The 18,810-nt window shown below is 27.5% G+C and overlaps 1 protein-coding gene across 1 annotated transcript in view; it reads left to right on the forward strand.

Moving 5' to 3' along the window:
• Window positions 1-18,373, forward strand: part of slc44a4 (solute carrier family 44 member 4) — a 40,635-nt gene extending 22,262 nt beyond the window's left edge. The window contains exons 9-21 of the mRNA XM_073821790.1: window positions 2,129-2,212; window positions 5,586-5,698; window positions 6,135-6,257; window positions 8,275-8,374; window positions 8,658-8,750; window positions 8,884-8,986; window positions 11,532-11,791; window positions 12,129-12,223; window positions 14,202-14,305; window positions 14,388-14,461; window positions 14,601-14,671; window positions 14,758-14,852; window positions 18,230-18,373. Of these exons, the coding sequence (XP_073677891.1) occupies window positions 2,129-2,212; window positions 5,586-5,698; window positions 6,135-6,257; window positions 8,275-8,374; window positions 8,658-8,750; window positions 8,884-8,986; window positions 11,532-11,791; window positions 12,129-12,223; window positions 14,202-14,305; window positions 14,388-14,461; window positions 14,601-14,671; window positions 14,758-14,852; window positions 18,230-18,358 (1,444 nt within the window). The 3' untranslated portion in view covers window positions 18,359-18,373. The remainder of the gene's footprint in view (window positions 1-2,128; window positions 2,213-5,585; window positions 5,699-6,134; window positions 6,258-8,274; window positions 8,375-8,657; window positions 8,751-8,883; window positions 8,987-11,531; window positions 11,792-12,128; window positions 12,224-14,201; window positions 14,306-14,387; window positions 14,462-14,600; window positions 14,672-14,757; window positions 14,853-18,229) is intronic.
• The last annotated feature ends 437 nt before the right edge of the window (window positions 18,374-18,810 follow it).

Genomic DNA, 18,810 nt, shown 5'->3' on the forward strand with positions numbered 1-18,810 from the left:
TAAAATAAAATATAAAAGCTTAAAACAACAACAAAACTAAAGATATGCTTTGGAAACTAACTGAAATAAGACTAAGTTACTGAAGTACAGAGTTACTAAAATGAAAATAACTATAGCTAAATAGAAATTAAATTAGAAATAAAAATCACTTAAGCATAAAATTACTAAAACTTTATAAATAAAGACTAAAATAACAGAAGCATTTAATTTAAGTTGTGGAAGTGGATAGCATGATTCCAGCTCTTTTGTAATAAGTAGTATAACATTTATTTAAAATATTACATATATAATAGATTTTTAAAGTTGAAATACCTCTGAATGTTTTCTTATTTTTATAGACTTTTTTATAAGATAAATTATTATGAAGTAGCTTTAGTATTATTATTTAATTTATTAATAAAAATTATACTTTATTATTTATTGTTTAATAACACACACTTTGTTATATTAATAAACATTAGTAAAGTAATAAAAATATATAAATAATTTCTAAAATAACACTGTTAAACGGAAACATTTAATAACTATTTGGCTGATTAACAGCAGTGTTTAACTAACCCTGAAACTATTAAAAATAATTAATATTTTGAATAGTTTAATTACCTAATTCAAAGAAATCTTAAATGAAATAAAAGATAAATACTTTAAACAACAACAAAACTCAACATATGTCTTGGCAACTAATTGAAATGAGATTAAGTTGAAGTACTAAAGTTAGTAAAATTGAAATAAAAATAAATGAAAGCTAACTAAAAATAATATGAGAATTAAAAATCACATAAAATAACTAAACCTTATGCGAAGCTTTATTTAAAAATAAACAAATGAACAAAATCATAACATTAATAAAATAATAAATAAAACTAAAATAACATTGTTTAACAGAAGTCGTGGCAGTGGGTAGCGTTAGTCCAGCTCTTTTGTATTAAATGTTATAACATTTATGTAAAATATTAATTTAATAATACTTTTTAAAATATTTTAAATGTTGAAATAAGTATGACTGTTTTAGTAAATGTTTATTTTTATAGACTATTTTATAACATAAATTATTATGGAATATCTTTAGTATTATTTAATAATACTATTAAAATACTTTATTATTAAATATTATTTAAAAACATACACTTTGTTATATTAATAAACATCAATTTAAAAAAAAATACATAAATAGCCAAAAATACATTGCATGGGACAAAATTATCAATTTCTCTTTTATGCCAAAAATCATTAGGATATTAAGTAAAGGTCATGTTCCATGAAGATATTTTGTAAATTTTCTAACCATAAATATATCGAAACTTAATTTTTGATTAGTAATATGCATTGCTAAGAACTTCATTTGAACATCTTTAAAGGCAGTTTTCTCGGCATTTAGATTTTTTGCAAGATTCCAGATTTTCAAATAGTTGTATCTCTGCCAAATATTGTCTTATCCTAATGTCTGTTTTGCATTTAGCTTTTGAAAATCATGTCCACCGGATATCAGCTAATCAAAAAACACCGAATAATTGTATAAAGTATCTAATATATCAAATCTAAATGGTTGCATGCTGTAGACATCTATTGTTTTTCTGTACAGCTAAGTATAAAAAATAGACAGACTAAATTTCACAGACTAACCCCACTTTTGGAGTTTTATATTTAAGAGTACATGATTCTTAGATTATATGTTGTCTTTACAAACAAGGCTGTCCACAAATGGGGTTTTTGTCCCATTTGGCTCACTTCTGAGGACACATTATTTCCCAAAGTTTAGTTCAATGTACATGTGTGTGTGTGTGTGTATGTGCGATACTGACGCGTGTCTCTCTTGTTGCCAGTGCTGGAGGGGCGACGAAGTGAGTGACAGATAGTGTCCATGTGTAGCAGTAGACTTCTGTCTATGTGTCTGTCATGTCTAAGTATCTCTCTGTATGGTGAGGGATGTGTAGCTGTAGTTTGTAGTCTGTGGCTTCTTCCAGAGCTTCATTTGTGAGCTTTGACAAATGCTTTGTAAAGTCTGTACAGCTTTACAAAGGGACAAAGCTGCCCTCCACCCCGGGATGCGTGGGTCTGTCGGTGCTGGAGCACACTGCGTTTATTTTGACGGTGATTCTCACCCATGTCCCTTTGTCTGTGTTCATAGCGACCTGACCAACGGCTTCAACATCAAAGATGTTGGCCTGAGGATCTTTGAGGACTTCGCCAAGTCATGGCAGTGGATCGTAGCGTGAGTCCAGCTCTTTAGTATTCAATTTTAGAACATTTATTTAAAATATTTATAATAAATATCAATTTAAATGTTTCTTAAATGTATATTTCCATAGATTTTTTCATAGATTATTTTTATAACATAACAGTTAATAAATTATGTAGTACCTTCAATAAGAATTATATTGTTATATATTTAAAAATGTAAAAAAGTAACAGTAAAATATAAAATATTTTTGATTATATAATATTGATTTTATATATAAAATATTGAATATATATAATTATTATTATTATTATTATTTATTATCATCATCAAATATATAATTTATTCCGAACTAAACAATTTATTTTGTAAGGTTTTTTTTACTCATTATTAAAAATATAAAAATAAAACATGTAAAATATTATCAAAAGTATCAATGTGTTTATATTATAAAATGTAACATTTATTTAAAATTATATATGTATATTATATATATAACCATGTATAATTTTAAATTTCAGAATATTTTAAGTTAATTGTTGATTGTAATATAATTATTATTGCCATTTTATTGTCATTTTATGACAGTTATAGTAGTTATATCGTATAACTATGAAATATGAAATATATATAATATATCATTTATACACATATATTTCATAATATTTTAAATTGTAAGAGAAATATGATGTAAAATTACAATAAAATAAAATGAGTGTGTATATGTATGTATGTATGTATGTATATATATATATATGTGTGTGTGTGTGTGTGTATATATATATATATATATATATATATATATATATATATTAGGGCTGTCAAAATTAACGCGTTAATAGCGCGTTAACGCAAATTCATTTTAACGGCACTAATTTTATTAACGCGCGATTAACGCAGCGCGCATTTTCTGTTTGACCCACTACCTAGCCCATAGTTAAAGAATGGATGCACAGTTCTGCCAACCTAGCGAAAAGTGTCTAGCAACAATACATAAACACATAATTGGACAAACCAAATATAGTTTCTGAGGCTCTTCGGTTTTGCTGAACGTGCGTGAGGTCTCCAAATGCGCGCGCACCTCCCTCTCTTCATATCTGCGTCTGCTCTGTTCAGCGAGCGGCAGTGGAGCAGCGCTTTCAGTTAAAACTGATGTTATGTTCATTCCAGTGCTTGAAGTGGGCCGGTACGCAGGTACTTCTGTATTTTATCCTTTTGCGTACACCGGCACTTCTGGCATATTTAAATGAATGCAAGCGGAGTCGGGGTACGTTAGGATTGGTGCTGTGGGGTTGATGCGTAAAGCCACATACGAGTATGCACGCGAAAACGGCGTATTAAATGCACGTCAAACACATGCATAATTGCATTTCATATGCACGCCAAAGTTCATTTCAGCTTGTTAATAGCACGCCAAATAGAAACAGAAAGTTGTGCTAGTGTGCATTTGCATTTGCATGAGACCAGGCTCTCCAATCAGTACATTATAACCAAAACAATACATTAAAACATAAAAGAAGCAGGTTTTTGGGATCAAATAACTTTAAATGGCTAAACTCCTAAAAAGTCAAAGGATCCTGAAGGCATTCAAACAGGAAGTTAAAAACAACGATAATAATGCAGGGAATAGTGACTTATGTCCAGATGCCGGTAAATGATTCTTTTCAGTGATTGAATCATGATCATAATTCAGGATTTTTTTCAGTTATTATTTCATATTACTTTGGTTGTCTGATAACAGACATATTAAATCAAAACAATGGAAACAGTTTTGTTGAGAACTTGGCTGCATCAAATGACAGTATGTGGGCACCAAGAGGCAAACAAATGTAGGCTAATAATAAATGTAGATTTTGCATGTTCAGAAGAAGTGAGCTGCCCTGTCCTGCAAATAATGTAAACAGGCTTGTGTAAGTAAATTGCTCAGTGCAAAGAACGAGAAGTAATGGGAACCTGGTGTTTCTATGTTCTTTTTTTTCATGTGTCTAATAGACATGAACAAGTTATTTAACATCTATGACATTTGAAACAAGTTAGTCTAGTCAAGTATGGTTTCACTGATAATAAACACATATGTGACCCTGGACCACAAAACCAGTCATAAGGTTAAATTTGACAAAACTGAGATTTATACATCATATGAAAGCTCAATAAATAAGCTTTCTATTGGTGTATGGTTTGTTAGGATAGGACAATATTTGGCCGAGATACATCTATTTGAAATCAGAAATCTGAGGATGCAAAAAAATCAAAAAGACTGAGAAAATCACCTTTAAAGTTGTCCAAATTAGGTTCTTAACAATGCATATTACAAATCAAAAATTACATTGATATGTTTACAGTAGGAATTTTACAAAAAATCTTCATGGAACATGAACTTTACTTAATATCCTAAGGATTTTTGGCATAAAAGAAAAATCAATAATTTTGACCCATACAATGTATTTTTGGCTATTGCTACAAATATACCCCAGCGACTTAAGACTGGTTTTGTGGTCCAGGGTCACATATTTGCTTAAAACAACCATATTTGTCCATGCCAATGTTGATTAGAGTATTAAAAACGTTAAAAGGTGTTTAATTTAAGGTACATTTAGAACAGATAAAAATGTGCGATTAATCGCGAGTTAACTCAAGACAACCATGCGATTAATCGCGATTAAAATTTTTAATCGATTGACAGCCCTAATATATATATATATATACACACATACATACATACATACAATTTATTATAATTTCATTAATGTTATATTAAATATTATAGTATTTTAAAATGTAAATATATATTGTAAAATAAATATAATTGTTAATTGTAAAATAACAGTAAAATTACATTTTACATTTTAATTATTATTTATTATTATTTTATATTATTATTTCATAAAAGTTATTTTTCTAGGTATATAATCATCAAATATATAATATAAAATTTATTGAAGACTAAACAATTCATTTTATAGGTGTTTTTTTACTTATTTACTCAATTATCGAAAATACAACAATAAAGAATATAATTGATCAACAATAAGTGTGTGTATAATATAAAATATATAAATCATGTATAATTTTAAATTTCATAATATTTTAAATGGTATAATACGATTGCTGATTGTAATATAATTATTATTGTCATTTTATTGTCATTTTATTAAATGTTTAGGTATATCATCATGAAATGTATATATCACAACTAAAAAATTGATTTTATAGCTTTATACTTTTTTTATCTGTTTTATCTTGATTTTTCATTTCATTATTAACTATTGTCAAGCTATCATTACTGCTGCAATATAAACTGTAAAAACATTAAAAAATAACTTGCAAATTATGGCATTTATTTTTGGGAGTTCTGTAATAGTTTTATAGCTGGTGTCATATCTAATTCGATTTGTGTGTGTGTCAGTGGTCTGGTGATTGCGATGGTGCTCAGCGTTCTCTTCCTGCTGCTGCTGCGTTTCACGGCGCCGATTCTCGTCTGGGTTCTCATCATCGGTGTTCTGGCGGCCGGCGCGTTCGGTACGTTTATCAGTGTGTTTATTAACCTGTGTGTTCTTTTAACTTGTTACACGGTGTTCTAACCAGCTATGACATCATCAAGTGACACATCACATATCTGACATGTTCATCAGTGTTTGTAAATCCTAACCAGTCATGAGAAACAGTCTGTGCATCTGAATTATTTTCTGTCTCCGATTGGGTGAAATCTCACTAGCCCAAAATGCTTCTATTCAAACTCAAATGCTTTAAAAATGTACTAGAAGCTGGAAACTTGCATTATGATTTAATTGAAGATGATTGAATGATTAATGAATAACATCAGCCAGTAACATTTTTAGCTGCTAAAAATAGCTGATCATACTTTTAATGCGTTATTGTAAATCTTGTGTTTTAGTCTTTGGTTTGATTATTAACACTGATTTGATTATAATCTTGTGTTGTTGTTTTGTGTCAGGTATCTGGTACTGTTATAATGAGTACACGTCTCTGGCAAACTCTTCATTGACCTTCGGTAACGTGGGTATCACTACTAATGTGCAGGTCTATCTGCAGGTGCGAGACACCTGGCTGGCCTTCTGTAAGTCACTGCACTTTTCTTTTTTTTTTTTTTTGTATCATTGTTGGCACTTTAATTTTTTAATAGAATACTAGAACTATATCAGTGCTGGTAAACGATTATTCACGATTAATCACATCCAAAATATTTTTTTTTGCATGTAAATATTATGTTTTTATATAAAATATATATAACATTCATTCTGTTAATATGTGTATATATATATATATATATATGTGACCCTGGACCACAAAACCAGTCTTAAGTCGCTGCGATATATTTGTAGCAATAGCCAAAAATACATAGCATGGGTCAAAATTATTGATTTTTCTTTTATGCCAAAAATCATTAGGAAATTAAGTAAAGATCATGTTCCATGAAGATTTTTTGTAAAATTCCTACTATAAATATATCAAAATGTAAGTTTTGATTAGTAATATGCATTGTTAAGAACTTAATTTGGACAACTTTAAAGGTGATTTTCTCAGTCTTTTTGATTTTTTTGCACCTTCGGATTCCAGATTTTCAGATAGATGTATCTCGAACAAATATTATCCTATCCTTACAAACCATATACCAACAGAAAGCTTACTTATTGAGCTTTCATAAGATGTATATATCTCAGTTTTGTCAAATTTAACCTTATGACTGGTTTTGTGGTCCATGGTCACATGGTATATATATATATTAAAAGGAATGAATGTTATATATAAATATTTAATATAAAAACATTATATATATATATATATGTATATGTAAATATTTTAAAAATATACTGTATGTGTGTATATGGGTCAAAGATGTTAAGATGTCCACGTCAAAAGAAATTTGCAAAAGTCATTTTATGTTAATGGAAAGCACATTGAATGTAAGTAAAGGGTCTACTTTTAAGTTTTTGGAGAATAAAATGTCAAAATTTGGTTGAAATACTGTTACATTGTCATTCAGTGTAACACAATATTTCTGTAAAAATTCAAACAACTTGCTTATTCTGACTTGTGCATTTTGAAATATATTAATGAATAAGGGAGCATATTAAATTTTATTGTGTTTTAAATGAGTGAAAAATTACTGACAAATGGGCAAAACCTAGGATACTGCCAGATTTTAAAAATGTAGAATTACAACTAATTAGTATTTGGGGTTAAAGTAATAAATAGTTTGTAGTAAATATGCCTGACGATATTGTTACAATGACATGTTAGTCTTCTGTAAATTATGTTTTTTTTTTTTTTTTTTTTAAACAATGACAATTTAAAGCAGTATTACAGTTATTGTTTTTATGCTTAAACCCTTTTTACATCTTTGACCCATTTATATACACATAATACATATACACAGTACACACACATATGTATTACGTAAACAAAAACCTTTATTTTGGATGCCATTAATAGCGATTAATTATTTGACGGCACTAAACCAAATGAATTCAGTTCAATTTATCTTTTAAATCAATTTACATCATGTGCACAATTTTATATTGAATTTATATTGCTCAAGAATTTAACTGTGTACAATGAGAAATACATCAAAATAAAAATAGAGTGTTTGTTGAAAAATAGAGTAAACAAATAATAAAAAATAAAAATAAAATGTAATTTAATTTAAATAAATGTTATGTTAAGTAAATGTTAATGTTATAAAATGTTTTTTAGTTCCATAACAATTACACACAATTTTTCATATTAACTGAAAAAGGCATAGACTGAAGCTTTATTTATTACTTTAGTTGTTTAAGGCTTATTCTTTTTTACTGCCCTTTTTCATAGTAGGTGTCATTTCCACTACTAATTTAAGCTATACAAAAAGATACAAAAACAAAACATTTACTTAAGAAAAAAAGAACTTTATTACCTTTATACCCTTTATTAAAGGGGCTATATGCAACTTTTCCCCCAAAATAAACGTAACAGAAGCCTTTTTATTTGACCATTTATGACTCAAACATCTCCTTATGATCATACTGACACCTATAAGCCTGTATCCTAAGAAAACATCAATCAATCCCATGACAATCTTTTTATCTGTGTTGTAGTGATTATTCTGTCTATCGTCGAGGCCATTCTGCTCCTGGCGTTGATCTTCCTGAGGACTCGTATACGCATCGCCATCGCTCTTATTCAGGAGACCAGCAAGTAAATAAACACATACACATACATTGATATTACTTTATTTGTCTTGTATAGTAGTTATACCCAAAACTTGGTCGGAAAACACACAATCTTCTCAGCGCTCATGCATTGCTCACACATGTGAAATATCTTCACTAGCATTCATGAATCCACAGCAGAATCTAAAAGTGTTTGTATGAATCATGTAATCATTATTGCTTGAATTGATTTGAAGAAGTAGTTTTCTGTCGGTTTCACTTTGAGGAGTGAGTAAAAAGTGTGTGTGTGTGTGTGTGTGTGTTTTCAGGGCACTGGGTCACATGATGTCGACACTTTTCTATCCCATCATCACGTTTGTGCTGCTGTTGGTGTGTGTGTCATACTGGGGAATAACAGCGCTGTATCCTTCACACATGAGTGTAAACTGATGTGGATCAAAGCATCTGACGAATGAACTTTAGTAATTCTGTTGTGTTTTTGTCATTGTGTGTGACTGTCATATGTTGTCAATCTTTAACTGAGCGCGTGTTCAGATATCTGGCCACCTCAGGTGCTCCAATCTACAAGGTTGTGGCAATGAACGTGTCACAGGGCGACTGCAGCGTCATACGAGCCAATGAGACCTGCGACCCAGAGGTCAGAAACACACACTTGTTTGTTTTTGTTTTTTGTTAATGAAGCCTCCTCTGCTCACCAAAGTGGCAATTACTTGCTTAAAAATAAAAGAAAAACTGTACTATTTTAAAATATATTTCACAGTATACTTTTTTTGACATTTTAATAATAAAAAAAAAAATCTAATTCTGTCTTTTTTTTTTTTACATTTCAATGCAAAAATTAAACTAAATCCCCCCCCCCTTTTTTTTCTTTTTATATGGCACGTCAGGCCAAATCAAACTTTACCATGGACCAACTTTGGTCATGGTTTGAGCATCTCTATTTCATTTATAAAATAAAATAGAATAAAAAAAAAAGAGAAATATAATAAATGAGAAATAAAATGTCTCAAATGCAGAACAGATTCAAAAATCAAACTTGATTGTTACATTATATCTTGCTGTGTTTTATTGAAATGTTCTCGTTTTTTATTTTAAAATAATTATAAAAATGTAACAATTATTTGACATTTAAATTGTTTACATTTCAATGCAAAAAAAGAAAAGATAAATCTTATTTATTTTTAGGTCAGGCCCAATAAAACTTCACCATGGACCAAATTTGGTTGTGGTTTGGGCATCTCTATTTTAATTATTTAAATAAATAGAACGAATGAGAAATAATAAAATAAAAATGTAAAATAAAATAAAATAAATGAGAAATAGTATAAATATAAAATAAAATGGCTCAAATGGAGAACTTGATTATTGCATTTTTTACTGCTGTATTTTATTGAAATGTTCTCTTTTCTTTTCCTTTTTTTAATAATGATACAAATGTAATAATTTGACATTTTAATTTAAACTTTTTACATTTCATCGTACAATTACATTTTCAAATTTTCCTTATTTTTTTGCTTTTTTTTGTTATATGGCATGTCAGGCCCAATCAAACTTCATCATGGACCAACTTTGGTCATCTGTATTTCATTGAGAAATAAAATTAAATTGAATCAAAAAATAGAAATAAAAATAAATGAGAAATAATAAAAGAAAATAAAAGAAATAAAATGACTCAAATGCAGAACAGATACAAAAATCAAACTTGATGGCTACATTATATCCTGCTGTATTTTATTGAAATGTTTTCTTTTTTTATTTATTTGACTTTTTTTTTTTTCAAATTCACTCATATTATTTTTTACATTTAAATGCTAAAATAAAACAAAATATGAAACATTTGTCTTGTGTTTTAGCTTTTCTTGTTATATGGCATGTCATGTCTTTTTCATTTCTAAAATAAAATAAAAAATGAGAAATAAAATAAATGAAAAATAATAAAAATAAATGAGAAAGAAAATGACTCAAACTGATTCAGAAATAAAACTTGATGGTTGCATAATATCCTGCTTTTTATTTTATTGAAATGTTTTTTTTATATATATATATTTGACATTAATTTTTTTTAAGTCAAATTCATTCATATTATAATTTTTTTTACGTTTAAATGCAAAAAAAGAACTAATTTTCCTTGTTTTTTGCTTTTCTTGTTATATGGCATGTCATGTCTTTTTCATTTCTAAAATAAAATAAAAAATGAGAAATAAAATAAATGAAAAATAATAAAAATAAATGAGAAATAAAATGCCTCAAATAGAGAACAGATTCAAAAACCAAACTTGATGGTTGCATTATATCCTGCTTTTTATTTTATTGAAATGTTTTTTTTTTTTTTTACATGAATTTTTTTTTAAGTCAAATTCATTCATATTATTATTATTTTTTTTACGTTTAAATGCAAAAAAACGAACAAATTTTCCTTGTTTTTTGCTTTTCTTGTTATATGGCATGTCATGTCTTTTTCATTTCTAAAATAAAATAAAAAATAAGAAATAAAATAATAAAAATAAATGAGAAAGAAAATGACTCAAACTGATTCAGAAATAAAACCTGATGGTTGCATAATATCCTGCTTTTTATTTTACTGAAATGTTTTTTTTATTTTTTTTAAGTCAAATTCATTCATATGATTTTTTTTATGTTTAAATGCAAAAAAAAAAAAAAAAGAACAAATTTTCCTTGTTTTTTGCTTTTTTTGTTATATGGCATGTCAGGCCAAGTCAAACTTCATCATGGACTAACTTTGGTTGTGGTTTGGGCATCTCTATTTCATTTAGAAAATAAAATAATGAGAAATAAAATAAATGAGAAATAAAATGCCTCAAATAGAGAACAGATTCAAAAACCAAACTTAATGGTTGCATTATCTCCTGCTCTATTTTATTGAATTTTTTTTTTTTTTAAATCAGATTTGTTTGTTTTTTTACATATAAATGCAAAAATAATACAAAATATGATTTTTTTTCTTGATATATGGCATGTCAGGCCAAATCAGAGATCATGATTTGGGCATCTCTGGTTTAAGTTCCCACTGAGATATTGAGATTGAGAATCTCTAGAGAAGATTTTACTGAGAAGGCCTTTTTCTCAGCTGAAGCATGAAACTTTAGTCTTCATTTAATCTTGTTTCTGAGCAATCGATGAGATCTGAATGAGATCTCACGTGTCTCTGTTTTTCTCCACAGACGTTCAACTTCACGCAGTATCCCACGTGTCCGTCGGCACGCTGCGTCTTCATCAACTATAACTCGGAGGGTTTGTTCCAGAGGAACCTCTTCAACCTGCAGATCTATAATGTTTTTGCATTCCTGTGGTGCGTGAACTTCGTCATCGCTCTGGGTCACTGTACGCTCGCCGGCGCCTTCGCTTCATATTACTGGGCCTTCACCAAACCCGCAGATATCCCAACATTCCCTCTCATCCAGTCCTTCATGAGAGCACTGAGGTAAGACCCATCAAACACTCATCAAATCACACCAGATCAGCTGGAGAACTGTAGATGGTAGATGAGGTGGAAAATACTGCCCTCCAAAGGCAAAGCGCAGTAACTACACATTTGGTCAAAATTGAGTTGAGGCTTAAAATGGACTTTGTGGCAACTGTTTTGTCTTGTGGTAAAGTCTTCTGATTAAATTGTGTCCCGTTTCAGAGAAACAAGAGTTTCAACATGTTTGACTAGCTGGTGTAAAAATTTTAAAGGCTTTTTTCTCAGTTTCAGTGTTGGCGTAGTTACTGCGCTTTGCCTTTGGAGGGCAGAATACATTTCAAACCTATTTTTTCAGGTATCATGTGGGCTCTCTGGCGTTTGGTGCACTGATTCTCACGCTGGTGCAGATTGTCAGGATCATTCTGGAGTATCTGGACCACAAGTTCAAAGGTCAGAGAAGATCTATTATAACATATACATTATCAGAACAAATATATGTGTATGTGTTTATAAATTACACATGTGTTTAATGTATCTTGGTTTAAGAATGTTTATACATTTTTACTGGAAAACAAGACAAAAATACTGAGGAACATCACTTTTTTTAGTGTTTTGTAGATTTCATTCTGACGCTACCAGTGTTTTAAATATATTTTTAAACTAAATCTGAAGTAAACACAAATTAAACACAAATTAAACCTAAATAGTAATATAAAAAATAAAAAAAGCACATACAATTTAGTAAAAAATATTTTATTTATATATTTGCATGACAGTAAATATTTATAATATAAAATATATATTTATACTATATATATATATATATATATATATATATAATTTTTTTTTTTTTTTTTCCCCAGTTAGTTTTTATTAATTTGATGTGCTTTTGTTTTTTTATATTACTATTTAGGTTTAATTTGTGTTAACTACACATTTAGTTTTTCCATGTATTTGCATTACAGTAAAAATATATCTAATGCAAATTTAAATGCAATTAATGCAATAAAATAAATACTTATTTTACATAAAAATAATTGTATTTATATATTTCCATTACAGTAAATATTATGAGTGTAAATGTATTTATTATTAATATTATTTTATTTTTTTATTCAGGTGAAATGTTTTTTTATGAAGTTTATTTTTATGAAGAAAATCTAAATAAACCTCAAACTTTTTCCTTAAAAGTAAACCATCTAAATGCAAAATAGATTTTTTAAATGCAATATATATATATATATATATATATATATATATATATATATATGCAAATGTATTTTTAATATTCATATCTTTGCATTCCAGTAAATGTTGAATTTTTTTGTTTCATTTCAGTGCAAAAATATTTAAATTTAATTTTGTTTAATGTTGAGATTTGCATGGTTCAAAATCTAAATATGCCTCAAACTCTTCTTTAAAGTTCTTAAAAAATAAAACCTCTAGATGCCTGAATATAGGCTAAATAAATTAAAAATCAATTTTGCATCAAAATGATCTTATTTATATATTTGCTTTACAGTAAATATTTTAATGTAAATGTAAAACATGAAAATATAATTTGCGTCAAATAATTTTATTAACACTTTGCATTACAGTAAATTTATATGAAATATATATCTTAATTTTATTCAGTCAAAATCTAAATGTACCTTCATCTCTTTCCTTAAAAGTTCTGGTAAGTAAAACATCTGTAGACAAATTAGACTTAATAAAATAAAATAAATAAATACATACAATAAACTTTCTGTAAAATATTTCAAGTACAGTAACTTTTTTGTATCATCATTATTATTATTGTACAGTAAATATTTTAATGCAAATGTAAAATATACAAAATATTTGTATTTATTATATTTATTTTTGAGGTGAAATGGGTGTTTTCATGGTTCAGTCAAAATGTAAATATTTGCTGTCTTAAAAGTAAAACATCTGGATGCAAAATAGACTTAATAAAATAAAATAAAATAAATTTTGCATAAAAAATAATTTATTTATATATTTGCATGACAGTTAATATTTATATATAATATATATTTATAATATTTAAAAAAAAATATATATATATATATATATATATATATATATATATATATATATATTTTTATATTAATTAAACATGCTTCAATTTATTGTAGTTACCAAAGGCAACATTTCTATTTTTTTCATATAATATTTACATTTTATTTCAGTTAACAAAAATGCTTTTAATAGTTTTTTTTTTTTTTTTAAATAACCCTGTTTGACAAAATGTGGCTCCCCAACACTGTAAAATGTAAAAATGAGTTTGTCTAGATTGACTTGTTTATTGTTGTAGCAAATAATTACAGTCTGTCATGAGTTGATAAACAGTACCACGTTCCCTAATCTAAAGTTTTGTTTAAATATATGTGTTTCTGAATAATGAACTGTGTGTGTTTGTGTTCAGAGGCTCAGAACCCATGCACACGCTTCATCATGTGTTGTCTCAAATGCTGCTTCTGGTGTCTGGAGAAATTCATCAAGTTCATCAACAGGAACGCTTACATCATGGTATAGAAACTGTCGCACGTACACGTGAAATCATCAGCCCTGTGAATAAATGAGTTAATGTTGGCGTTTGTCTGGTTTGTAGATCGCCATATACGGGAAGAACTTCTGTGTGTCAGCTAAGAATGCTTTCTCTCTGCTCATGAGGAACATTATACGGTGAGACCACAGTCTGGAATCATCAGTGTGTTTATTGCATGTGCTCTAAAGACCAAAACAAGTTGAACTAAAGAGCAACTCAAAAGCCCAATATCGAGAACTTCTTCCTCATGAGAAGGTGTGTTGTTGTTGTTTTCAGGGTGGTGGTGTTGGATAAAGTGACGGATCTGCTGCTGTTCTTCGGGAAGCTGTTTGTGGTCGGTGGAATTGGTGAGAGATGTTGATGTTCAGACACTCATCAGATCTGTGGAGCTTCATGTGCGAGCTGAAGCTGATGACGTCTCGTCTGTTTTCAGGTGTGCTGGCGTTCTTCTTCTTCTCCGGCAGGATTCAGACTCCAGGAACCACGTTTGAAACGGCGGCTCTCAACTACTACTGGATGCCCATCATAGTGAGACTCACATTCACACCTCAGCATTAAACATCTAATTGACATTACGATGTCTGCATTTTTGCATGCTGAATTTCACCAAACCTGTTGACTATTTTACCCCAAAAATCAAAAGAAGTAAGAAATTATATTTTGCATACTGGTACTTTTTTATTTTGCATTGTAACATTATTTGACAATTACCTCAAAATATCAACAAAGTTTTTTCTACAAGGTAGATTTGATGTAGTACATCTAATTTGCTGATTTATGCAAACACTTTGCATTATAGTTAATGTTTTAATGCAAAACATATTATTTTATTTTATTATTTTATTTTTATTCATTATATATACCATCCTCTCTTTTCTTAAAAGTCCTTGAAAGTAAAATATCTGAAGACAAATTAGACAAAATATTCTTTTGCATAAAAATTATACTGTTTACATTATAGTAAATATTTTAAATGCAATTTTGGAAATATATTTATTACTATTGTTGTTGTTTTATTGATTTGGTTTGGAGATGAAATGGGTGTTTTCACGAAGTTCAAACCAAATCTAAATAAACCTCAAACTCTTTCCTTAAAAGTCCTTAAAAGTAAACCATCTGAATACAAAATACAAATATTTTTATGGTAAATATATATTTTTATTTAATTGTTTTTTTATTCGATATCTTTGCATTACAGTAAATATTTCAATGCAAATGTAAAATATGCTAAATAAAATGATACTTTTATTTTATTATATGCAAAATTTTTTGTAGTTAAATTAATTTTTAAATTATTTAATTTTGAGTAAAAATTGAGGTTTTCATGGTTCTTTCCTCTTTCCAAGTTCTTAAAAGTTAAACATCTAGATGCAAAATAGACTTAATAAAATAAAAATAGTTTGCATAAAAATTATTTTATTTATATGTTTGCATTACATTTATTATTTGGAATGGCATTTTTATGGATTTTATTTTTTTCTTTTAAGGTGAAATGGGTGTTTTCATGAAGTTCAAACCAAATCTAAATAAACCTCAAACTCTTTCCTTAAAAGTCCTTAAAAGTAAACCATCTGAATACAAAATAGAAATATTTTTATGGTAAATATATATTTTTATTTTATTATTTTATTCGATATCTTTGCATTACCATAAATATATTTAATGCAAATTTAAATGCAACATATTTTAATTTAATATATTTAATTTTGTGGTGTTATTGAGGTTTTCATGGTTCAGTCAAAATCTAAATATGCCTCAAACTCTTTCCTTAAAAGTTCTTAAAAATATATCTGGACACCTTAATATAGACGTGATCAAATTAAATTGTGCATCAAAATTTTTGTATTTACATATGTATGTTCTAAATTCTAAAACTGGTAACATCTGGAATGATGTAAATTAGTCTTAAAAAAGTAATGTTATAGCTTAAAAATTATTTTCTTTATATCTTTGCATTACAGTAAATATTTAAATGCAATTGTAAAATATGCCAAATAAAACGATACTTTTATTTTATTATATGCACATTTTTTTGTAATTAAATTATTTTTTAAATTATTTAAATTTGAGTTAAAATGCAAAATAGACTTAATAAAATAAAAATAGTTTGCATAAAAATTATTTTATTTATACGTTTGTATTACAGTTATTATTTGTAATGGCATTTTTATGGATTTTATTTTTTTCTTTTAAGGTGAAATGGGTGTTTTCAGGAAGTTCAAACCAAATCTAAATAAACCTCAAACTCTTTCCTTAAAAGTCCTTAAAAGTAAACCATCTGAATACAAAATAGAAATATTTTTATGGTAAATATATATTTGTATTTAATTGTTTAATCGATATCTTTGCATTACCATAAATATATTTAATGCAAATTTAAATGCAACATATTTTAATTTAATATATTTAATTTTGCTGTGTTATTGAGGTTTTCATGGTTCAGTCAAAATCTAAATATGCCTCAAACTCTTTCCTTAAAAGTTCTTAAAAATATATCTGGACACCTTAGACATACAAAAATTTTATGCACAATTTAATTTTATTATTTACATATGTATGTTCTTAATTCTAAAACTGGTAACATCTGGAATGATGTAAATTAGTCTTAAAGTAACGTTATAGCTTAAAAAATATTTTCTTTATATCTTTGCATTACAGTAAATATTTCAATGCAAATGTAAAATATGCCAAATAAAATGATACTTTTATTTTATTATATGCAATTTTTTTCGTAATTAAATTATTTTTTAAATTATTTAAATTTGAGTTAAAATGCAAAATAGACTTAATAAAATAAAAATAGTTTGCATAAAAATGATTTTATTTATATGTTTGTATTACAGTTATTATTTGTAATGGCATTTTTATGGATTTTATTTTTTTCTTTTAAGGTGAAATGGGTGTTTTCAGGAAGTTCAAACCAAATCTAAATAAACCTCAAACTCTTTCCTTAAAAGTCCTTAAAAGTAAACCATCTGAATACAAAATAGAAATATTTTTATGGTAAATATATATTTTTATTTTATTATTTTATTCGATATCTTTGCATTACCATAAATATATTTAATGCAAATTTAAATGCAACATATTTTAATTTAATATATTTAATTTTGTGGTGTTATTGAGGTTTTCATGATTCAGTCAAAATCTAAATATGCCTCAAACTCTTTCCTTAAAAGTTCTTAAAAATATATCTGGACACCTTAGACATACAAAAATTTTATGCACAATTTAATTTTATTATTTACATATGTATGTTCTTAATTCTAAAACTGCTATTAAACTGGTAACATCTGGAATGATGTAAATTAGTCTTAAAGTAATGTTATAGCTTAAAAATTATTTTCTTTATATCTTTGCATTACAGTAAATATTTAAATGCAAATGTAAAATATGCCAAATAAAATGATACTTTTATTTTATTATATGCAATTTTTTTTGTAATTAAATTATATTTTAAATGATTTAATTTTGAGTTGAAATGGAGGTTTCCATGGTTCTTTCCTCTTTCCAAGTTCTTCAAAGTTAAACATCTAGATGCAAAATAGACTTAATAAAATAAAAATAGTTTGCATAAAAAATATTTCATTTATGTTTGTATTACAGTTATTATTTGTAATGGCATTTTTATGGATTTTTATTTTTTTTTCTTTTAAGGTGAAATGGGTGTTTTCAGGAAGTTCAATCAAAATCTAAACATACCACAAATTTTCCCTTAAAACTCCTTTCATGTCTGTTTCCCGTTTTGTTGTTTGAATGGGTTCAGATAGCCAACTTTTATTCAGTAGTTAGCTATTCAATTGCCTAGATTTTAATTTCATAAATAAAAGGAGATGTATATTTGAATCAGGCAGTGGCAAATGAAGATGTTTAGTTTTGTAAAGTGTGTACTGTGTGTGTGACAGACGGTGGTGTTCGGTGCGTATCTGATCGCTCACGGCTTCTTCAGTGTGTATAACATGGGTGTGGACACACTCTTCCTGTGTTTCTGTGAGTATTACACACCACACATACAACATACAGTCAGGGTTTGAAATTAATGTGGGTAAAAATCAGCTGTGGCGGGTAACACTGTCAAATCACTAGCCAATCTGGCGGGTTACTTTTCGTAAGTTACGTTCACTCATTAATTTCTTGGGGACGTTCATGCAAGCCAGATCTGTGCAGGTTCAGTGCAAACACTTAACTATGGAGACATCATGACAATATCGAGTTAATTCCAAAAACCAAACAAAACAAACGCGACTATGTGATGAAGTCTGGTTGGAGTCTACGCATTTACAGTGTGTTCTTTCACTGCATGACTCAGTCTATTAATATGTATTAGGAAAGACCACATAAATCAAGATAAGGGGGCAGAAAAAAAAAAATAAATAAAAAAAAAAAAAAAAAAAAATATATATATATATATATATATATATATTTTTTTTTATATATATATATATATATATATATATATATTTATATATATTATATATATATATAT

Source organism: Garra rufa, chromosome 17 (assembly GCF_049309525.1).
Source record: "Garra rufa chromosome 17, GarRuf1.0, whole genome shotgun sequence".
Classification (NCBI taxonomy): Eukaryota; Metazoa; Chordata; class Actinopteri; order Cypriniformes; family Cyprinidae; genus Garra; species Garra rufa.